A 24,278-nucleotide genomic window follows, 5' to 3' on the forward strand; every position below is an offset into this window, starting at 1 on the left:
TTTTTCTTCATAAATCGGCAGTGCGGATGATTTCACCTTCTATTATACATGTACGAGTATAAAATAAATAAATCATAAATATATATAGCTAACGAGAGTACAATAATCTTCTAGCTAGATGAGAAAAATACAATAAATGGAATGAATATCTTGAGTTATAAACCAATCCCTTCGATCGAGGCCCTTAATTAGTTTCTTTCATCATCTGTCCCTGGTCTGTAAAGCTTCAACCAACGATCATTTAAGGCTTGAACCGGTCTTGCATTAGCATCTGCCTCCTGTATAGTACCACCATATATATTTAGGCCATAATTAACACACAACATTTTTTATTTTATATATAACAAACATGAAGTTAATATGCAAATATATAGGGGATAAGAAAATTAAGCTCACATCATGGACTGCCTCGCGGATTACTTGCAATTGTTCACGCGACACCGTTCTCACCTAATAATATATATAATTTCAGGCAAGAAATAAATTATATATTATTTAATTCACTAGCTAGAGATCGAGTGCAATTAATTAATTAATAGGATTAATTACTATTACCTTTCTAACGATGGTCCAGATAACATCTTGGGTGCACGGGGGAGTGGTAAGCGAACCAATATATCGATAATATTTTCTGCTTCCAATTTTTATATCTCGTGGATCTATTATTCCCACGGTTTTTTCAACTTCTTTTGAAGGAGCCAATGCTCTCATATATGGTTCCATCTGCACACATGACCACATATATTTTTTTTTATAATAAATTTAAAATGTGACAATTAACTTTTTATACCAACGAAAAAAACCGTGCGCTAAAAAATTGATAAAAAAACCGTGCGCTAAAAAATTGATACGATAAATGTTTACTACCTTTGACAAAAGAGAATCAGGACGACCGATTTTGTATAGGATTCCAATTACTGCGATTTTTCCGTCTGTACTTTGATGAACCAAGTGTAGCTCGAGATTGAACCTATACCATGACGAATTTCATTTATATATATGATTACGAACCTATATACATTGATGATGCGTCTTTACTTTAGTATATGTTGTAAGAATTTCTATACATGTATGATACCTTCGGCCGTTGATGGTGTGTTCGGTGGGTATGTGCCAATGGAGTTGGTTAAGTTGATACTCGGTCCCATTTATATGAATATGTCCCGCTCCTCCAATCCAACTCAACTGTACGTATTTGTTCAATTCATAGTAAATTTAATTAATTTTTTTTACCTGTACACCATCAAACGTCTTGAAACACATTTGATTTGATGGTGTACAACTAACTAAAAAATATATATACATTACTCATCAAGATATTGAAAGTTTAATCATCGAGTATATGGCTAGTAGCTACCATCATATCATGGCCCCTGTTGATAAGAGTTGCATTTGTGGGTTTATAATCTCTATCAAGTCTTCCGAGTTTTGATGTCGTTTGAACCCTTTTATGTAAAAGATCGATCGGCGATTGCATGTCTCCTTGGTTACAACTACTCCATTCGGGATGGATCTCTCCCCAATGATGCGGCCCTATTGGACTTCGTATGTCATACGAGAACTCCCGCTCATCATCTACAAAACGTGATTAAATAACAACGTTTTAATGAAAACGAACAAATTAATTAACACGTACATACGTACAAATAATAAAATAATCAACGGATAATCCGTGTTATTAACTATGATTGAAGTTAAGCGTACGTCATGTATGATATTAAGTACTTACCGACTTCTTGAGATATTGCGCAAGGTACACAAAAGATCATGAAAAGTAGAGCAATGAAGAAGGAAGAAAACATTAAGCTTTTGTTATCCATTTCTTTCAAAGTACTATATGAAATAAGTGTGTATTAAGGTTTTGTATAAGTTATTGATGTTTGCTTATAGCTTATGTAGATATTATATATATATATATATATATATAGGGACATGCACATATTATTGAATACTAGTTAATGTTTTCAGGAAGGGTACTTGATGTGAACGTGAGAAATGAAAGTTCGATTTTGACCATAGAATATGTTTTATTAAACACAAACTCGTCATTTGTCAAGAAATTTCTGAGTCAACGAGTGACGAAGATTAATTAATTTTTTCTTGCTTTAAGTCTGGCGTGGCGGCCAAAGTTTGAAGTGTGGAAACATGAGGACACTTGTCAACATTTAATAGCTCTTTTGGTTTGCTCAAAATTTAAGACTTTGTTGCGCGCTACACGAATTGAATACTATTATTTTTTATTTATTTATTTTCTTTAACATCGTTGGGTTATCTTTAGATTGAAGTTTTTCGGACCTAAAATGTTACCTATTCCGATATCTCCAATAGACTACATGGGGGAGAAACCCCCAATTTTTTCATTCTTAAATAAATAAATAAACAATATTGTAGCTGTTATGATTTCTAGATGAAACCTTTATAGATGAAAACATGTTTTCCAACGGAGGATCTCTCACTATTGAAGCCGAAAAAGAAAAAGTTTATCTTTAATGAGCGGTGTTAGGTTCAATTTTTAGACATTCATATAGGAGGAATAAAACATAGATTAAGAAATTGTGCGAAAAAACTAAGAAATAATTAAAGGCGACTAGTTATTATGGTTGAAAGATAGATCAAGAAATGGTAATATTAGTTGGGAAGATTGAATCGATTCAATGTATGTACATAACTTATAAGTATTTGTGTCATTCATCAATTGTGTCAATATTTCAGTTCATGTGTTGTGAATAAAAGTTACTTTTCAAAAAAAATATAAGAGTGAAATGACACCACTGCCCTGATGGACTAAGTGAGGGGGAGGAGGCGTCCCGCGCATCACACTAGGTATTACATGATGAAAACGCCTCCGGCTATTATCAATATGGAGACAGAAAGCACGAAACAATAGTCGGAGTAAACCCAAAATAAAGATCGGCATCTGAACAAAGACAGAGTGGCGGAAAAGATCAAAGAAAGAATGACACATTTTTGATCATGATGTAATTCGGGCAATTCAGCTGGAACAATCATTAGAAAGAGGCGGTCTAGATAATCTAGTGAACTCATCCACTGCAAAACTTTTAGCAATAGAGACGATATTAACTATTCTTAATTTTACCAAGGTTTCCCCTTGGTTCACAAAAGGGGCTCTGGGACTCAATGTAACATCTCGTAATTTTTAAGGTAAATAAAAATAACCTCTATCGTAGTTTTGACATTAAAATAATTTCTTAGATTTTTAATTTTGATAATAGGGTTAAATTAGTTGGAACCTTAGTGGCCAACGAGTATAATACTCTCAAAATTTTAAATAAGGGGTGGCTTAACCACAAAGTGCCAGACAATTGAAAAACTTCTTGACTCATACTCCACTTCCTTCTCTTCTTCATTCCATTACCATGTAGAATTCTTGAGATATTGTTTCTATCATCAAATTCATCAAAATAATCCTTCCTTAAATCACTTAGATTCATAATCAATTATAAATCAAATTGTGAGGAGTGTGTGGTGTTATGACTAAGAGTAAAGGAAGAGAAAGGGGATTTGCTCAATAGCTTAATTCGATAAACATTGAGGTAAGAAGTAGTGATTGTTATATTCTTGAAATTAGGGTTTGTCACAATTATCAGAAATTTGAGTTTATACCATTAGCAAATTTGGGGATTTTGGTTAGATGAAATTCAAGAAAAGGAAACCCTTGGAGTAGATAAATTGTTGAATATTGTTATTAATAAAGTCTTAAATCCTCATAGTCATCTTATCTGTGGGTGTTTGGCTAAAGTTGTTGATTTTATTGTTATTATTATTATTGAAATGAAAGATGAGAATAATGATTGTATTATGATGAGTAATGTGATGAAAACATGGTGATTATTAAAATGATGAGTTTTTGTATGCAATGAGTTGAAGAAATGATGAATTAGCCAAAACACTACAATGGGTGACTTGGTAGGGTTGAGTTAAGTTTGTATAGAAATTAACTTTGGCTAGAAGTCTTATGAGAATTTTGTATGATTACAATAGGTGCTTGAAAGTGACTTTTGGATCATACTTTATTGTGGCTAAGGTAAGTATATTATACTTATATGTGACGTATTGTGAGGTTACATGATTTGGTAAACACATACTAAATCATGTTAACATCGATTGATCGATTAAATGATTGATTGAGATTGTTGAGAGTCCACGGTGTCGGGTGACGACTCGATGCATTTAGTGGCATTTATATGGATCCATATATGTTGTATTATGATTTGAATGATATGATGGTGCCACAATATGTATGCATATATTTATGATGTACTTACTAAGCAATCGCTCACCGTTTAGTTGTTTATCCCTTTTTAGGCGAACCAAGCAATCCGGGAAAAACACCTTGTTGATTTAGCTTGTTGATCTCCGAAGTTTAATTTGAAGGTTGGATGATATTTTGTTAGTTACCAGTGTGGATTAGTAGTCACAATAACTCGGCTTTTGACCAATTTGCCCATTTTGTATGGTCAAAAATTGTGTCATTATGTATGGGGTAAATGGTCTGGGAAGTATGTTTATTGAAATGAAGGATAAAGTACTTCATGCGTATGAAATGGTGTCATGGCTCGTTTTATCGTCCATGAGTCATATTTTTCACTTGTTGCAAAATGGTAAATCTAGAGATTTGAAATGAATGCATTCAGAGGCGGATCCAACATGGTAAGAGTGGGGGCTGATGAACCTAACCAAAGCAAGCCCAATAACTTATGATAATTTACTTATAATGACCCCAACCCAAAATTCAAAATGAACCCAGCCCAACTAAAAAAACCCATGTTTTTTGGTAAAACGAAAATTCCAGAATTGTAGAATCACTGTTGATTAATTAAGAAAGGACGTGGCCACGTGAGTGTATTACTGTCTTACCTCTTAGAATTTTACTCTGATGATTGAAAAAAAAAACGCTTTTGAAGTTTTAGTGAGAGTTTTCAATGATGCAAACTTGAATAACAACAAAAACAACAACTATCTCATTATTTCTCATTGATTTTTAAAAGGTATTTCAAATCTCTAATTTTACTTACTATTAGATAAAATATAAATATTATAATGGTAAACCTTTATTTATGAGTTAATCTAAATCCCCAATTTTAATTTAGTATTAGGTCGTCATACTCATTGCTTATTCAATTATGAATGTCATAATTATAATTTTTTTATTATTCAATTCTTGTTGAAAAGTTTGCACATTTGTTCATATTTATGTTACTATGATGCTAATTTTGTGTCATTTTTAGGCTGATTTTAGTGCTAGTTGTATGCTAATTATAAGCATGTTTTTGGCTATTTTGGTGCTAATTATATGTTGAATTTTGTGTTGTTTTTCCTGTTGATTTAAGGCTTTTTAGGCATCTTTTGGTGTCATTTGTATATTGATTTTGTTGTTGTTTGAAGGATTTTGGTGCTATTTTTATTGCTGATTTGAGGTTATTTAGGTAAAGTTGTTTGACTAAGAAAAATTTTGTTGCCCCCACCATCATAATTTTCTGGATCTGCCACTGAATGCATTTTGTAAGTTGTTGGTTTTGAAATCTGATATGCTCTGAAATGTTTTAAGTGTTTAAGGTCAAATGTTTATGATATGGTGAAGCTATTGTGTGCAGAAAAAGACGGATGCTTGCACAGCATCCGCCAAAGCATCTGCAAATTAGCACTTTAGCTTCCGCAGTTTGGGACGGATATCCGCCAAAGCATCCGTCACTCGCTGTCCTCGATACACTTATTTTCCGAGCCTTCATTTGATCTTTTCGAATCTTGAAACTTGTAAACTAGTCTTATTACATCATTTTGAGAATATTCCATTGGTCATTTCTTGAATTGGAGTATTTTGATTTTTGACGAAAAAAATTCCCATATTTTTCTAAGTATTGGATTGGTCAAACATAGTCAAATGGTTAAATTTTTACTAGAAGTAGAGTCGGGGTCTTTCACTCATAACAATTCTTTCTGCTACCTCCAAGAGACAAACTTTTATCTTATCTTTTCTACTTTTCTACTATACAACTACGCTACAATTTTTATTCTCTTATTCAATTTCTGGTGACGATACACTTCACTTCATTACACTACACTCTACTCTCCATTCATGCTGAAGCCTCTTGTCATCCGGGTTCCACGACATTAGGAAGTTCATTTTTCATGATTTGCATTTTTGCTTGTCTCATTAAAAAACAAAACATGAAAAACAAAATAAGCATTTTCAAATACCATGCATTTACCCCGTTACAACAAAACACAGTCAATTAAAGACAAATTGAAGCTTTAGCACCAATATATGTAGACATCTTGTATGTAGAGATAAATGTGATATTGTAGGAAAACCTACAAAAAATTTTCAAAGTTTCAACAAAACACGATTAGTCACAAAGAACTTTGACATAATGTTTAATGTTAGATTATTTTGATTTCAATTCTTCATGTTTAAAGTAAGACAAAGGTATTTAAGTAGATAACAATATTTTGAAATTTCATATTAACATTTTTTTTTTGTTACTATTATTTTTGTTACTTGCATATTTTTATGTATTTCCATGGTTATAGTAGACTGCATTATATACTTATATAGTTAAGAAGAGTAAAATATACATATGAAATTTGTATTAAGATACCCCACATGACAAATTATGAAAAACATACTTCTTTAGAGTGTATTTATTGATGGAATAAGAAATTGGAAAAGTATTCAATTGATTTTGTTTCCAAAACCTTCCATATCTTTCATTTCTAAAAATCCGAGTGTGACCTCAAAATTCTAGTTGTAGAGTGTATTTGTTGTAAACAGCGTTTCAGAATCACTTCAATTTTTTGTCAGTTGTATAGTATATTATTATCTATTATCTATGCTATGATAAATTTTCACAATGACCCATTCAAATATTTATGAATCAATAGTCAAGCAATAGTATAAAATTGAATCTACAATTCATATTTACCGTAAAGAATTCCAAAAACTTTTATGTTTCTGGAAGGTAGTGGTTGTTTGTTGGGCTAATTTTGAATTTATTTTCCCTATGGCCTTCCCTATTGTTCTTTGTATATATTTGTTGTAATTTTCCTTTTCTGCATTTTTTAATCAATCAGGACTAGTAACCAAAGACTTTCTAACTTAAAGTTATTTTAATAAACTACCAAATTACACAAGGTTATGGATTCAAGTATCTATTAGAACAGATGTGCAAATATGTATAGTATCTGAAAATTTTCATTAATGGACTCTAACAGTTAACACATTAACATGAACATGAATTATTTTAGAATCCACAAATAAAAAAAACTCAAGAACCATTCTGGACCATACATTCTTTTTTTCTTTCTCTCTCTTCAATTAAATAATAAAATTCACCCAAATCATTCAAAATGTTTTATCTCACAAACCGTAAATCGTTAGACGAAACAAAAAGCATGTTCTCTTTCATTAGAGATCCAATTCGAAACTCCATGGAAACGTTTCCACATATGAAACACATATGAAACGTTCTGTTGAATTTTCTATAGATACCAAAATGTTTCTTTGAAGTTTCCATACAGTTTCTAATTAATATCAAGGTTTTAATGGACTTTTCTATTCCCCAAACCCAAACAGGTTATATTATATACAATTTGATCAACATTAAAAAAAAATTATTCCAAAACCAATTATTAAACACTAAACATACAATGAGTGATCACTGATCAAACATGTATTATACAATTATACATATATCATTATACATAATCTCTCAAGTTAAGTCTCTCTCTTTAAAAAAAATTGATATAATTTATATTTGTATATTATTTATTGTCGTACTCGTATCCTGGATTTTGTAGTTTTACCGTTCCCGTATCGTTCTCGTACCCTTTTGCCGTACCCGTTTCGGTGCTACATAGGTCCAAATTAACTATGTACAAATGAGTTTATTTATAGTAACCTTCAAATGAATTCAATGTTTAAGGTGCGTAAAGCGAAATACCAATTATCAAAATTAAAGAAAATTAAAACATCTAAGAAATTTCAGCTAAAAAAATTACCTAAAATACAATAAATTCTTAACTTTAATATTCATATACATAAAATCACCCTGGAGGTTTGAAGTTTCGGACTGGAAAGTGGAAATTCACTTTGGGAAATGGATCTGGGCTGAACCAAATTTGATAGAAGTTGGGCTGAAAAGTTATTTTTAACAAATAGGGCCCTGTCATATAGTCATATAGTATGACTTTATCACAATATGTTAATTTTATCACGTCATGCAATGCAAGAGAGGTTTACTACCACTTATCTTTATCTTTACTTCTTATACCTGCTATATGGAGTGTTTCTTTAAACCTGGTATGGAGGGCTCGGGAGAGCTTACTCCAAGGTCTCGAGTTCGAGCCTTAATAGATTCTCCTCGACGGTATTTTCCAATTAAAGAGGTGGTATGGTGAGAAAGACTATTTAATATCCGCTTAGTGCGGGACCCTTTCGTTGTAAAATTAGCACACATCATACGTGTCTGAGGTAAAATTCACTTGTCAAAAAAAATATATAACAAAGGATTTCTAAGTCTTAAATTACAACTTTGAACTTCCTAAATTACTTTTTTTTATTTACTAATTTAAACATTATTACCTAATATACCCATCATACCCTTAAATCTCTACCACTCATTGTCTTATCTCTTCTCAAATCTCAACCACTCATTTTTTTTTCTCTCCTCCTTAAACCATTCTATTCATCTAAGTCATTCAAAATCTTTTATCTCAAACACCGTATATCGATAAATTATTAAAATTATACGGGTGTTCTTAAATTTTCATACTCTTTCATTAGAGATGTCATTCGATATACATATACTTTCGACCAGTGGCGGATCTAGGAAATATATTTATAGGGGGCAAAAATTTTTCGTAGCGGTCAAATGACAAATATACACAGACATGATATTTAACGAGAAAAAAAAACGATAAGCTGCTACATTAAAATAGATACAACAAAAATAACAAAAAATAGCTTAGTGTTTTGTTATTAATGGAAAAAATATCAAGTAGAATTAAAACCACAATTCAATAATTCAAAATTTATAAACTTAATATGACTAATATAGTTCATCTTTAACGAATTAATAACGCACCTACGACAACAAAAGTTATATACTCGGAAGCGAATTTAGTTGTTCCTCATAAAAGTAAACATGGAATAGAATAAATTAAAAATTATTCTTATGATGGTAGTTGAAAAAAAAAACAAAGTTCATCAAGACTTAATGATATGAAAAGAAGCTTACCAAGACTTCAAAGGGGCAGCTTGTAGTTTTATTGCATCTCACATCAATGCATAAGAGAAGCTCACCATGATTCAAATATTATAAGAATTTAAAGCATTAAATTGTTAACCTTTCACCCAAAAGTTTAAAAGAAGTCGAGGGCCATAAGAATTTAAGGCGGGGGCATAATAACAATTTGGGCTTAAAAGGTGAAACAAACCATTAGAGAATCAGTCATATATAGTTAGTTCATGAGAAGTTATTGGGGGCATTACCCCCCATAGATTACAAGGTACATCCTCCCCTGCTTTCGACCAATTTTCAAATCTAATGGCGGAGTCCGTACGGCTAAGACATTTGACTATCACACTCTATGAGTTATCACCTTCTATGACCTATCACCCCCACCATGTCACCGCCGCAACGCATAAATACTTTCTCTCATTTTTAACAAGAGGGCCTTGTCATGTATATATAGTTTTCTCAAGCCGACTCGAACCTGGTTTGGTCAACAAGCTAGAAACCGGATTTGACTAAACTCGAACCGGTTTGAAACAGGGTCTTGGTCAAAACTGGGGCTGTTTTTTTTACCCAAAATCGAACCCAAGCCGATCTTTGAACCCGGTATCTACCCAAAGCTGGTAATTGGGTTTTCCAAAACCCGAACTGATTTTTGGTCAAATCTGGATATGACCGGGTTTGGTTTTGGTTTTTATAAATCGGTTTATATGTGCACCACTAACTACCCGTAACAGGGATAGCAATCCAATTCTGGAGCTTATCTGTACACTGTATTACACAATAGGATTTGAGTTTTAGCCTTAAATATGAACTTTAAGAACATGTATATACTTCGTATTATTATATTTTTACTATCCAATAAACATAATTTTAATTTTTTAATCAATTATTTTCATCTCTAAATAATCCACCAACATAAAAAATCAAAATTAGAGTATTCATTTGTTAAATAACTTAAAGCCGGCAGAAGCTGGCAGCCAGTCATCATCATTCCTAGTTGTATTTACAATTTGAATTATATAAGTTTATGAATTTTCATTTAAATTTAGATGTTTTTATAAGACTAGCACGGTACCCGCGTAATGCAGTGGTGGTCGTGGCGGCGACAGTGTGGTGGTGGGAGCGACTGTTGGTGGTGGCGGGAGCGTTAAGTGGTGTACATGATTGATGTAAAAGTAATTGAATTAAGAGGTTAATGAAGATATTTTAAAAGATAAATAACTGGTAATGTAATTTAATCATTAATGTTACTTTAGATAATTTCCCATGTAAGATTTAAAGAGAAAGCTGTTTTTTTTATTAGATGATATAAAAGTATAGATTAGGTGTATAAGGGATTTAGGATTAAGAACTAGGTATATTTTAGGTATAAAAAGTGTTGAATTTCCTAAAATAGGATATTTTAGGTATAAAGGGTTATAGATATAGATTATGAATATACTCATTACATTTCAAACCTTGTTTCATTTAGTATATATCGTACAATATTACTTTACTTTATAGGGTTTTGCTAATAACAAATTAACAACCCATATAGTGATGCCGTTAACGTGTATAAAATAGTTATACCTTTAACATAAAATTTAGATAGTAAACTTTTGATATGAAAGATGATATAGGTATGTAGCATTTTTGCTACTCGGCTACTCTGTATCATAATGAGACAATTGACTACTCTTTCTTTTACAAAAAATATAACTCACTAGATCATATAATCATGATGACCTATTGTGTTTCAATGGCTAATCCATCATTTGACTTTTGTTAATGATCCTGTATTTCCACTTAAATGGTGGAAAACTTCTATTTATGGTCATGATGGAAAGTTTCTATTTACAGACCATCATTAAGAACTTGCATTATTGGTGAACTATAGTTTTTGCCACTTGATCTTGTCAAATTTTTAGTTGAGTACCCATTGATGACTAACAAACATATATAGTACATTCCATCTCCCTATAAAAAGCAACATTAATTTCTACATCTTCTATATCATCCATAGCCAATTAACTTAATTATAGCTCTTATGAAATGAGGTTTTTTGTGGTTACTCTCCTAGTGGTGTTAGTGGCGGTGAACACAGCTTCTTGCTTGGTACAAGAATACCACCGCAAAAGCTTGAAGGGAGGAATGGTTCAAGAGATGCACCAACGAAAGCTCAAAGAAACCATGGAAAGCACCATCAACAATCACCACTACATTCCCCGACAGGACTTTGGAAACGGTGGTGACTCCCCTGCCGAGGCAAGCCGCCTAGAGAACCACCATTACATTCCTAGGCAGGACTTCAATAATAATGGTGGTTCTACGGGAAATGACAATAGTGAGAATGAGATGAAGCCATGAATATATGTAATTCATATCACTAGTTTGTATGTCTCTCTTATTATGAGGTTATCTAGCAGTATAATTTCATGTTTAATTATAAGATTATATATCTATAGGGTATGTTGTCGTGAAATTAGTAACATATATAGATTAGGAACCGCATACGTAGTAGTGTTTAATTCGATCGGTTAATGGTTGTAACATACTATAAATAAGATACCAGAGGGCTGATCAAATCAGTACTATACTAAGGTTGTTGTATGACTTGTTATGAATAGAATTTATTTCGTTACTTGGGACTTAGTATAACTTTGGCTATTTAATCTTAATCTTAATTTTAATCTTAATCTTAATTTTAATATTAATATTAATATATACTATAAGACAGTTGAACAACTGACTTATTAACCAATCAAATTGCTCAATTTCATCAAATTAAGTTTCGCTTATGTCATTATTTAATTTAACTATAAATTAAAAATTCTAATAATCATTATCCAAATATATTAATTTATTAGTATTTAAATTAATTTGTAGAAAAAATCTCATTAATTTACACTTTTTTATTTTCCATCAATAATTTACGCTTTTTAACTCTGAATACTTAATTTATATTTATTTTGATTTTTTAAGTCTTTTTCTTCCAACTTTGACCGTAAATATTTTTGTTTATGTTATATAACACTTGATATAACATATATGAATTGATTAGTTTTAAATGTACTTTTTATTGATATAACTTTCATCAATTAATATATAACACAAACAAAGAAATTTACGGTCAAAGTTGGAAGAAAAATACTTGACCAGTCAAAATTGGACAATTAAAATGGGACGGAAGGAGTAGTATTTATATTAATACTTGTAGAAAAAGTCTTAATTGTTATCAAATAATATGAAAACAATCATAATTATTATCTAATTTATCATAGGACATGTGATTGGAAATAAACCTATTCATGTTATGGGCCCGCATCATGATCAAATACCTATACTTGAATGTCAAGTACATGATCACAAGTATGTATATATATTTTAATTCTTAATTATATTTTAAAATAATATCACATTATAAGTACAATTGGTTTTAAAAAATTATATAATAGAGAAATTATTGTAGCATGTGGCCATGTGCCCTGTGAAATGACTACGGAAAACGGTTTCATCAATATGTCTCAGCTAATAATAACAGTGACGAACCTGTGATTATTGTACTACAACGTGCAAAGTATAACACTTGGAACCATATATCTTTAAAATTACAAGCTATTATGATTTAAATGTATAAACTTCTAATATTGATAATATCGTAACTCTCGTATCCAGTATTGGATACGGGTCTAAAATCTAGTAGAAAACTAAATGAACAAACAAATGGCAGATTAAACACATATAATTAATCCAATTCTCACCTCGAGCTCATAAATGATGATTAAGAAGAAAAAAAAAATTAGTCATAACAATGAAATCAGAGGCTTTATATAGCATGCATTCGAGAGTAATATATATTGCTAATAATTTTAGGCGAGCACTCGAGCTCAAACACTATTACGATAAGAATGGTCGTACCATATATATGCCTCACATCCAAGTATTTTCCACTATTCTTCAGCTTCGCACCTCGGGTTGGTATGTTGGTATCAACAGAGAGATTCACTATCAATACAGTATTTCCTGATTTCTATTCTTATGTTGCTGCCTTTTTCGTTTGGTTCCAGATTGTACAAAATTAAAAACTTAATTATGGATTTAAGGGTATTTGAAGGATTAGTCAGGCTAACTATTTTTTTAAAAATGGGCCTAAATGAACCCAATGACTAAAATAACGCTACAGGAGTTTGATACCCCTTCCATTTTCATGTCGTGGCCCATCTCTAGCTTGGCTCAATGTAGTGGTTGGCGGCTGCTCCAGTAGTGGATATGATGTAATCGGGCTCGCATATGGTATGTGGGTATCACCTGATTTGAAATTTTGAACAACCAATTATTTTTTTATTTTATTTTTGAAAGATATGGATAATCCTAGAATATCAACTAGCATTGTACCCGTGCAATGTAGCGGCGTTGACGGCGACGGTGGTTTAGTGGTGTCGGTGACGGGTGGTGATCGATGACATCGACAATTGGCGTCAAGTGGTCTAACCGTGTAAGTTAATACAATGGTGATAGTGATATTTTAGAAGATAAGGGTTTAAAGTGTAAATTAATTCATTAAGGGTAATTTTTAGTAATATCTAATAACCCTTTCCTTAAGGGTTGTTTATTAAGGGCAATCTAGTAATTTTTCATCTAGCTATTTTTTAACTCTTTCATAAAATAGGGGGTGAATAATCATTATAAAGGAGTTAGATAATAACCCTTTCCTTAAGGGTTGTTTATTAAAGGAAATCTAGTAATTTCCCATCTAACTATTTTCTAATATTTTCCTAAAATAGGGAGTGAATAATCATTATAAAAGAGTAACAGATAGGTTTTAATCCGGTTCAGCCTCTCAATGAAAAACATTACCTTCCCAATAATCTAACATGAGACTTTTTAGTGTAAGTTCCCCCGGCCCCCTAAAACGAACCAGTGTTCAACACACCTAAGGGCGCGTTTGGTTCGCGGAATGTTTTTGAAAGGAATGGAATCTTTCAAAGGAATTGGAATATGAAGGAATGGAATTTGACGGAATGTTTTTGATTTTTTGAAGATTCAAATGAGGGACGGAATGAGATTCCTTCCCCCATCCCGAAGGAATGGAGATTCCATCAAATGAGGGAATGTTAACATTCCAACGGAATGTGATTCCTCCATCTTTAACCAACTAAACACACTAAGGAATGGAATTCAATTGCAATTCCATCAGATTCCATCAAATTATGTGAACCAAACACGACCTAAGTGAATTGGTTAACAACCAATTTATCTAAATGTCGTATACATAGATTTCATTATGACATCTTCAGACTACCAAATTAACTATAAGATGTATATTTTTAGATTTAGTAATTCTAACTTTAGTAACCAAGTCCATACATTTATTATCAACTCGGCAACTCATGACTTAGTGTTTCGACCCATTTACAACTCCAACCATCTTAGCCATTTTAGATCATGTGTTGAGGCCTTGAGGTCTTCACTCAAAGATTGAATCCTGTTGTTGTTGTTGTCGTCGTCGTCTTAGAGGATTCCCAACATTAACTGTATCTACAAAAACATAGGTGCTCATTTTTCTAACCTTCCAAACATTTGTGCCCAGAATAAAATAAAACTTACCAAATCACTACCAACCAAAACTCTCAAAACGACACCGTATCATTACCAACTTGTCCTCTAAACCCTGAAACCCTAAATAAATCTACACTACAATCCTCACTTCTTTCAACTTCTTATCCACAACCCAAAAAAAACCCACAATCCATTTCTTTCTTTCTTCTTCTTCAATGGCTTCTGCAAATGCAATCACTACTGCTTCAATCTTATCCACCCATAAGAAGGTACCCATTTCATATATGTATCTATATATTAAGTACATATATTATATATGCACATATACATATATATTATGTATATTTATATTGTTATGATTTGTGGGGTTTTGTTTATTACCCAATATGTTAACTTGGGAGGTTAAAGTTGAGACCTTTTTACTCTCTGTGTGTTTTTTTGAGTATATATTGTATAGGTTATATATATATATATATATGAGGTGATGATATGTGGGTTTTGTTTTGTATATTTAGGGGAGTTTGGTTGAAGGTAGTACTAGTGGTAGGAGGATGGTTAGCCAATTGCAGACTAGTCAGAAGATGAGGAAATCAAACAGACGGTTTTCTGTTCGAGCTGTTGCTAAAGATATTGAGTTTGATCAGCGTTCAAGGGCGGCTATGCAGGCGGGTATCGATAAACTTGCTGATGTTGTTGGACTTACTCTTGGTCCCAGAGGTATCATATTATATATATATAATGTTTTGGTTGCTTGGTTGTTAGGCTGATATTGGTGGTCAATCTTGTATTCTTGTGTGAATTTTGGTAATTGTAATTTATAATTGAATTAGTATTCGAATACGTACAATGATAATTGTGATGTGTCCTGTTTGAGTCATTTTGTATGGAAATGTTAGATTTACGTATAAAAATGTTGGATTTAGGTAAGCTGTTAGATTTTTATAAACATGTTAACTTTATTGGATGCAAAATGATGCAAACGGTATCAAAAACCAAGTTTTACTAACTTAGATGTATACTAACGAGTATAATGACTAATTGGGACAAATGAAAAGGTGTGCTTGGATAGTTGGATGCCTGCAAAAGTACTATGACAAAATTCTTTTTGCAAATTTTCCTGTTAATTTTTGTTTATTGGTGATGAAAAGCGAAATATCATGGTTTCAGATAAGTACTATGACCTATAGGATTCTTAAAATAGTTGCAAAGTCTGTTGTTAGTTTGTGACAAAAGGCCTATCAGCCTATGTCAATCATTCTGTTTACTGTATTCTGTCAAGCTTTATTACTTTTTTTAATCAACCATCTGAATATGTTAGGGAGGAATGTTGTCTTGGATGAATATGGTGCACCAAAGGTGGTTAATGACGGAGTTACTATTGCCAGAGCTATTGAATTACCTGACGCCATGGAAAATGCTGGTGCTGCTCTTATCAGAGAGGTTTGGCACTTAACCTTTTACACTATATTTCTCTAGTTACAAGTTGCTAATATTAATTGATTACCGCTTTTGGTTTACTATGTAGTAACAATGGCGAATTGAATTGTACAGGTTGCAAGCAAAACCAATGACTCTGCTGGTGATGGGACAACAACTGCATCAGTTCTTGCCCGTGAAATTATCAAACTTGGTCTCTTGAGTGTCACCTCTGGTGCCAACCCAGTGTCACTTAAGAAAGGTATCGACAAGACAGTAATCGGTTTGATTGAGGAGTTGGAGAAGAGAGCTAGACCCGTGAAAGGCCGTGATGATATTAGAGGTAACTTGATTCCTTTACCTCTAGGTTTATCATCTGTTTTCTTTTTTCTTTTATCTGATCTGATTTTTTGTTTCACTCTCAAGCCATTGCTTCAATCTCTGCTGGAAATGACGATATCATTGGAACTATGATTGCTGATGCTATCGACAAGGTTGGAGCTGACGGTGTCTTGTCTATCGAGTCATCATCCTCCTTTGAGACAACCGTGGATGTTGAAGAAGGAATGGAGGTTTGTTTTAAATTTCAACTTGAGCTGCCATCATATCCTTTATAGGTTTCTATTTTTACTTGTAAAAACCAGTGGCACTGCTAGATCTAAAACATTAACCTGAATTGGTACCTGGATTGAATTTGTCACCTTTATCTTGTTCACTTGACCCATGGTTATATAATGGAACTGATGTTTCTTGATGACGTTTTGCAGATTGACAGAGGATACATCTCCCCACAGTTTGTTACCAATCCTGAGAAACTACTGGTTGAATTCGAGAACGCTAGGGTGCTGATTACAGATCAAAAGATAACTTCGATAAAGGATATAATTCCCTTGTTGGAGAAGACGACTCAGTTGAGAGCTCCTTTGCTTATTATTGCCGAGGACATCACGGGAGAGGCTTTGGCTACTCTTGTTGTCAACAAGCTACGTGGTATCCTTAATGTTGCCGCTATTAAAGCACCTGGTTTTGGTGAGAGAAGAAAGGCGTTGCTTCAAGATATTGCCATAGTGACAGGTAATTTTAGTTTTCTTTTATATTTATCTTGGCAAAATTGGCTGTGTAAGAGGTCGAAATGGGTAACTTGTTGTATGGGCCAATAAGGGCTAGCTTAGCTTGATCTGATACATAATTAAATTTTTAGATATTTAGGGTGCCTAATATGAGTAAAGGGATATATTATTTATATATCATGATCTAATATGCTAAATAAATTGATTTAGTAGGTTTTATGCATAAAAACACACTCTGGTTACTTTGACCTCTTTGAACTCTCATTTTTCTTTGTTTTGAATCTGCTGTAGGAGCCGAGTATCAAGCCAGTGACTTAGGTCTGCTGGTTGAGAGCACCACCGTTGAGCAGCTTGGTACCGCCAGGAAAGTCACGATCACCAAGGACTCTACCACCATCATTGCTGATGCTGCATCAAAGGATGAGATACAATCAAGGATTGCCCAGATCAAAAAGGAGCTATCTGAGACAGATTCTGTTTATGACTCTGAGAAACTAGCTGAAAGAATTGCGAAATTATCCGGCGGAGTCGCTGTTATAAAAGTTGGTGCTGCAACCGAAACTGAATTAGAGGACCGCAAGCTCCGTATCGAGGATGCTAAAAATGCCACCTTTGCTGCTATAGAAGAAGGTATTGTACCTGGAGGTGGTGCTGCTTTTGTTCATTTATCGACACTGGTTCCTGCCATCAAGGAGACAATCGAGGATCCGGATGAACGATTAGGTGCTGATATCATTCAAAAGGCAAGTTATATGTCATTTTCTGATTAGATGCGTAAAATGGTGGCTTAGAATGAGCAACTTTCAGAATGGTCGGATTTTTTGTGGGTTCGGTTGACCAAAATAAACAGCTCTTTTCTGTCATTTTTGTTAAATAACAAGATAGAAAAAGCCCCCCGCGTTACCATGGTTTTTTTTTTATAAAAAATATTACGTTTTTCTTGTCAAAACAAAATTCTTTAATCAATAATTTTAGTTTTTACCAAAAGTTTTGTACATGGTTTACCAAAAGTTAAGTACCAACATTAAATCAATGGTAAGCAGTGTCATATTTTATTACTAGAAGAGATTATTGCCCAATTTAGAAACATACTTTCACACCTTTACCCATGGTGGTGGATACTTTATTTATGTTACCACTTTTGGTAGTGTTAAGATTTTGTTTCAGTTATTGGTAACATTGTGAATCATTGACATAGCAGTAAAAGGATTTTTTTAGTAGAAGTATTTAGGGTGTTTATGCGTTGAAAAAGACACAAGAGATTCAAAACATATCCCTAAATGATCCATGATCATTAAATGGAGTAGGAATTTGCAGCCTCCGATCTGTTTGCTAGTTCATACCTTTTTTTTTTTGTCCGTGTGTGGAAAAGTAAGTTTGTTTTTACATTGTTTTAGTCTTTCTGCCTAGCTGACTTGATTTTATTGGTATTTTGTTAGGCACTAGTGGCACCAGCATCTCTAATAGCCCAAAATGCGGGGGTTGAAGGTGAGGTGGTGGTAGAGAAAGTAAAGGAGAGTGAATGGGAGATGGGATACAATGCGATGACAGACAAGTACGAGAATTTGGTGGAATCTGGAGTTATTGATCCCGCAAAGGTGACTAGATGTGCTTTGCAAAACGCTGCTTCAGTTGCAGGCATGGTTCTAACAACACAAGCCATTGTTGTTGAAAAGGCTAAGCCTAAGACAGCTGCTGCTGGTCAACCACAAGGTCTTACTGTATGATCATAAGTAATTTAGAGGTGACGTTGGACCATGTAGGGTCCATTTTTGTATCAAATTCGAGATGGAACTTTATTACGGCCAAATGTAAACCTGATAACATTCACCATTCCTGATTTCTCTTTACTCGGCCTTTTTCTGTAGTTGTGGTTTATTTTTATATAAGAGGCAATAAGTTTTCAAGGATGGTTGTATTATTAGTAGTTCATAATTTGAATTATTAATGCCAGTGTTTAGATAGTCTTGTGTTCATGGTTATTGATCTTTATATTGCTGCTTCTGATAATAGATAATGACCATGGCCTGTCAAGGAGAAAGTGTACACCGAAGTGAAATAGCTCTTTAATGGAAAGATATAGAGATACAAATTAAAGAACTCGTAAACTAGACTTGTTGGCTGGTTGATTTCAATCTGCTTATAGTTTAGAATTGATTCGGTAGGAAACTGAACACAAACTCAAGTATTCTCGTAACTTCATATGGAATCAGAAAGAGAGAAATATGGAATCAGTTATCCGAATTGATTTGATAGCAAACTGACTGAATATAAACCCAACTAGGATTGCATTATTAAACTTTTTTGAACGGATAACTGAACCAAAGCAAGATGGTTTTGTACACTCTTTTTAGGCTTGTTATTGAACAAATATCGTGTTCTCTTTGATGAGAGATTAAATATTCATACACAACACAAGCGATTCATCTCAACTTTAAACAAACATGAAGCTCTTTATCACCCCGATTGATTCATGCTTGTGCTTGCGTCAAAGATAGTGTTGGTAAGACAGCCATCGCTTCTCCATCAAGAACAAGAACCCCATCGTTGTTGAAGCACTTGGTTGTGAATTTAGCACTAAACCAAATAACAACAAAGTTAGATATGGAACCTCAATCAAAGTAATTTCTTGACTTCAAAATGTGATAAACTATTCGGATTGTTTCAACTCACACGTATTTCTTCTTCAATTCTCTTATGCTCGTAGCTTCAACTTCACCGAGAATCTCTTCCTCCATATAAACCGGTAATCTGAAGTGCAAGGTCTGTGAGGCATATACTGCTCCAGGCTACAAAGTAGTATACATGATCTTCAGGTATCAAACCACATTTAAATTGTATATTCATGTGTTATACATAAAACTTGTTGTTAAATGAATACGTAAGGCATACAGATTATATGCATACAGCCAAAAAGGAGACAACTTACAAAATGAGAAGCAATGATTCTCGGAAACAGAGACGAAACAAGCATTCCAGGAACTAGTATATCTTTAAATCCAGCATTCCTTGCAAAATCGGTATCTAGATGCAAAGGGTTTGCATCAAAACTAATCTTCGAATACTCAACAAGATCTTGACTGGAAAAGATTCTTGTTTGTTTCAACTTGTCCCCGGCCTTAAGCAACGAGGCCGAGGAGTATCTCGACACTGTAACGTAGTTGAACAACCTACGCTTTAAAGTCATCATCGTTTCAACGGCTTCTCAAAGGACTAATGCATATGTAAAAAGAAGAATATGATTACTAAACAATATGATAATAGAAATGTAGTTACATTAACTAGAGACATCAAGCTTAAGGCAATGGGGTTATGAATGTAACATTTCTTTGAAGCATTTTATCAAACAGTTGGTGCGCAAATGATTTATTTAAGATAAATAGCCAAAAACATGATATAATATGAATTCCATAGAGAATAATGATATGGGTAATGTACCATACATGTTTATTTATGAATGTATATATAAAGAAAGAGTGGGTTCCCTGCAGACAAGAAATCGTAATGCGATTAAGGAACAGCAGATGGCAAGAAGTCGTAATCTTTTCTTTATCATATATAAAGCCAAAGTCCACACATCTGACTTGGCATAGCTATAATCCTTTCATTCACTAATTTATTTTTTAAAAACCTATTTATGATGTCATTCCTGTAATTAATAAAACTAAATTAATAAATTTGAACAACTCATCGTCTCAACCTATTCTTTTTTCACCTTTTTTTCCCCTATCTTTCCTCCTATTTTTTTTTAACATATCTTAAATAGGTTACAGTTATGATTATTTAAACCTGACCATCGATTCATCAAGTTTTATATGAAAGACAAATCTTTATATAAATATTTTATTCTATTTATACATAACTAGGTTATACCCGGGCGTTGCCCCGAACTATTTTATCTCTTACTGATTTCTCATAAGTTATACTCATATACAACAAAAAAGATGGCAGAGTTACACGGAGGTCAAAGCTGGTAGTAGCAATCCTCTAATATGTATAAAATTCTATATATTCAGTACTATTTTTTAGTATTGGTGCAATTTAAAGCTAACTTACCTCCCACCAAAACATACATTTAGAACCTCATACGTTCATCCTAACTCAATTTAAGATAATTGGTATATTTTATACACTGATTGACTTAAAATTATGTCTTTGCCACTAATAGAACTTGAGTAAATAAAAACACAACTATCTATATATACCCAACATGATTATATATACACGTGTGTTGTATGAACTAATCATTTATAAATAGTTGTTGATGGAAAATCGATATATCTATACTATAATATATTCTAAAAAACATTAATTTATTATTATAAATTATAAATTCAAAATTAAAATAAGACTTTTATGTAAAAAAATAACAAACTTTGTAATTATTAACTTGATCATTCATGTTCACGAAACCATTTAAACGATGTGTATAAACAGTTTTCTAGTTTGTAAGCATTCATGTGTACTTTATTAGTTTGTTATAAAGATTTCTACTAAATAGATAATATATAATACAAAGCTACTCGTATAATATAAGCTTATGTGAACAAAAAGGATAACGTAAATAACACGGATAAACTAATAATCGTATACTTTAAGTGACAAAATGTTGAATATGATAGACGTTAGTGAAATGGAATCTGCGACTAAAAATAGACGTTGTAACTACGTTATTTACGCTATCCTTTTCGTTCACATAAGGATAGAGATCTAAAAGTATAAGTGGTTAGAGATTTAAAAAGAAACTCACATGACCTCAAATATTATACATAAGTTAAAATGATAATAACGATAAAAATGATGATAAAAATAGTTGTTAGTAAAAATGAAGATATATTTCTCTGATAATATAGCACTCGGAGTACCAATTAAGAACAATATAAAGAAAAATAAAATACACCAATTTAATATGAAAAAATCAAAAACAATAATATTATGAAAAAAATTAAAATAGAAAATTGTTTAATAATAAAGCAATAATGAACCCAAAATTATATTAAAGAAAATTGTTTAACTATAGTCACCCAAAATTATATTGTTTAACTATAGTCATTCAAAATTATATGATAAAAATTATATTGTTTAACAATATAACAATATAAAAGAAAATTGTTTAACTATAGTCATCCAAAATTTCTTTTATATTTATATTTAATTTTTTCCATAATTTCAATTTAAGAAAGTATATGTTAAACTATTATGTTTTCCCAAAAATAAATCAAAAGCATTGTGGTTCAAGTGGCAAATCTTAACACATGCTAGATAGGAGGTTGTGGGTTCAATCCCCACCTCTTTCATTTTTAAATAATTAATTTAATATGTAGATTACATGCTTATGTGACGTATGTAGTGCTAACGTGGCACGTTGATGAGTCGCTAGAATCAATATGGTGATGCCACGTTGGAAAAGGCTGAGGTGGCGAGCTCAATGAGTGTCACGTGAGCACTTGAAGATAGCCATATATATATATATATATATATATATATATATATATATATATATATTGATATAAATGTTTACATAGTTTTTGATGTATGTCATCAACATTTCATAAGACTCAATGATCTTCTTTTAATATATCAAAAGATAGTTGCTTTAATAACTTATCGACCAACTATAGTTTTTGATTTTTTAAACTTTTACTTTTGTTTTTAGTTTTCATTTTAATTTATAATTTTTTGTTTTCCATCATAAACTTACATTTTTAACCAATAAATCTATTATAACAAATAAAGAATAAATAATATATATTCAATAGAACCATAGCTAATATATATTTCATATAGTGGGTGTTTGTTATTGCGATTCCAAAACAGATTTTACGTTTTCAAAATAAACGTAAAATCTGTGTTTTAATAACAGATAATCACTTTTTTAGATTATTTGCATTTTACAAACGTGATAATCAGATAATCACTTCAAAACGTAATCCCAAACACCCTCTAATAGCTAATATATATCTTAATAGTACATTCTATCATAAGAATGTAAAAATAATTAGTTTAAAATAAATAAAGTTTAATGTAAATATATTAATATAATAAATATAACTGTACTGTTAATTTTTATATTTTTTTTACTAATTTTCATTAAACATATATGAAAAATAAAAGATGTAAAAATATAATCTTTTATAGAATACAAATTTAACATTGTCATATTCTTGTTGAAATATTTAAGATATGTTTTCTTTTAAAATAACGTTTTATATTTTATAATATAAATTAAGAATGTAATACACTATGTGTAACAATATAAGTAAATAAACTGATAGTTACCTATGATTTTTAATATTAAAATTTTGTAATATTTAAATATCACTAAATATGTCACAATTTACAACTTTGATTAACATTTTATGATTTTATAATATACAGATATCGCTAAGCATGTTACAGTAACAACTTCGATATATGTATTTTATAAAATATTTCAAAATTTTGAAATTTTAATATATAGATCAATACTTTATTATTGAAAATAGTAAAGAAAATTTTAAACCATAATATAATCATCTGATATTGATAATGTCGTAAGTCTTGTGTCAATACACGTAACTGTATTAGTTTTATTGTTTAAACCAAAGTAAACTAAACGTACAACGAAATATAACTAAATGATTACTTTAATATGTGTTATAGGTATGAATTAATGGAAGCTTGTGGCAAACGAAGTTGGAAGAATAGTCAACATCAATTTCACACTAAAAACTTTGCGATGTAAAAAAGATGATGAGCTGTAGTATTAAAAAATGAATATGTATTAAAAAAATAAAAAATAATCACCAACATACTAATGGTGCGTTGGCAGAAGACTATACCTATCATAATTGACATGCGGGTTCGAATCCTCATATCCACATTTGCATTTAATTTTTCGGTACTTAATTTAAATAAGCAGGATGCCTTTGAACGTTACACTAATCCGACATGTATGTTGATGTAGGCGTACACGATACTCATGTGGAAGCTGATGTGGCGAGCAGAACAATATCGT

At 31.9% G+C, this 24,278-nt stretch overlaps 3 protein-coding genes across 3 annotated transcripts; 1 reads left to right on the forward strand and 2 right to left on the reverse strand.

The window, feature by feature from the left end:
- Positions 1–1,877, reverse strand: LOC122582515 (alpha carbonic anhydrase 7-like). Its single transcript, XM_043754920.1, has 7 exons — positions 1,730–1,877; positions 1,358–1,575; positions 1,079–1,185; positions 868–970; positions 556–723; positions 397–450; positions 1–278 (listed from the first exon to the last, which is right to left on the reverse strand). Exons 1-7 carry the CDS (start codon positions 1,818–1,820, stop codon positions 189–191), a joined length of 831 nt encoding a protein of 276 aa, XP_043610855.1. The 5' UTR covers positions 1,821–1,877; the 3' UTR covers positions 1–188.
- A 13,065-nt stretch (positions 1,878–14,942) lies between these two features.
- LOC122581021 (ruBisCO large subunit-binding protein subunit alpha-like) lies at positions 14,943–19,188 on the forward strand. Its single transcript, XM_043753162.1, has 8 exons — positions 14,943–15,064; positions 15,311–15,512; positions 16,114–16,235; positions 16,347–16,554; positions 16,638–16,783; positions 16,979–17,285; positions 17,573–18,024; positions 18,721–19,188. Exons 1-8 carry the CDS (start codon positions 15,011–15,013, stop codon positions 19,006–19,008), a joined length of 1,779 nt encoding a protein of 592 aa, XP_043609097.1. The 5' UTR covers positions 14,943–15,010; the 3' UTR covers positions 19,009–19,188.
- A 425-nt stretch (positions 19,189–19,613) lies between these two features.
- LOC122582864 ((R)-specific enoyl-CoA hydratase) lies at positions 19,614–20,884 on the reverse strand. The gene is made up of 4 exons (XM_043755298.1): positions 20,725–20,884; positions 20,211–20,494; positions 19,955–20,070; positions 19,614–19,858 (listed from the first exon to the last, which is right to left on the reverse strand). Exons 2-4 carry the CDS (start codon positions 20,469–20,471, stop codon positions 19,753–19,755), a joined length of 483 nt encoding a protein of 160 aa, XP_043611233.1. The 5' UTR covers positions 20,472–20,494; positions 20,725–20,884; the 3' UTR covers positions 19,614–19,752.
- Between the last annotated feature and the right edge of the window lie 3,394 nt (positions 20,885–24,278).

The sequence above is a fragment of the Erigeron canadensis genome, chromosome 9 (genome assembly GCF_010389155.1).
Source record: "Erigeron canadensis isolate Cc75 chromosome 9, C_canadensis_v1, whole genome shotgun sequence".
Classification (NCBI taxonomy): Eukaryota; Viridiplantae; Streptophyta; class Magnoliopsida; order Asterales; family Asteraceae; genus Erigeron; species Erigeron canadensis.

Excerpts from the sequence above, each read along its gene's own strand:
- LOC122582864 (XM_043755298.1), bottom strand. The coding sequence starts at position 20,471 with ATGATGACTTTAAAGCGTAGGTTGTTCAACTACGTTACAGTGTCGAGA. Across the intron at positions 20,071-20,210 it reads GAATCATTGCTTCTCATTTT|CCTGGAGCAGTATATGCCTC; the intron begins GTAAGTTGTCTC and ends ACTACTTTGTAG. Across the intron at positions 19,859-19,954 it reads GAATTGAAGAAGAAATACGT|TGCTAAATTCACAACCAAGT; the intron begins GTGAGTTGAAAC and ends TATTTGGTTTAG.
- LOC122581021 (XM_043753162.1), top strand. The coding sequence starts at position 15,011 with ATGGCTTCTGCAAATGCAATCACTACTGCTTCAATCTTATCCACCCAT. Across the intron at positions 16,555-16,637 it reads AGGCCGTGATGATATTAGAG|CCATTGCTTCAATCTCTGCT; the intron begins GTAACTTGATTC and ends TTCACTCTCAAG. Across the intron at positions 18,025-18,720 it reads GTGCTGATATCATTCAAAAG|GCACTAGTGGCACCAGCATC; the intron begins GCAAGTTATATG and ends GTATTTTGTTAG.
- LOC122582515 (XM_043754920.1), bottom strand. The coding sequence starts at position 1,820 with ATGGATAACAAAAGCTTAATGTTTTCTTCCTTCTTCATTGCTCTACTT. Across the intron at positions 451-555 it reads TCTGGACCATCGTTAGAAAG|GTGAGAACGGTGTCGCGTGA; the intron begins GTAATAGTAATT and ends ATATATTATTAG. Across the intron at positions 279-396 it reads TCCGCGAGGCAGTCCATGAT|GAGGCAGATGCTAATGCAAG; the intron begins GTGAGCTTAATT and ends GGTACTATACAG.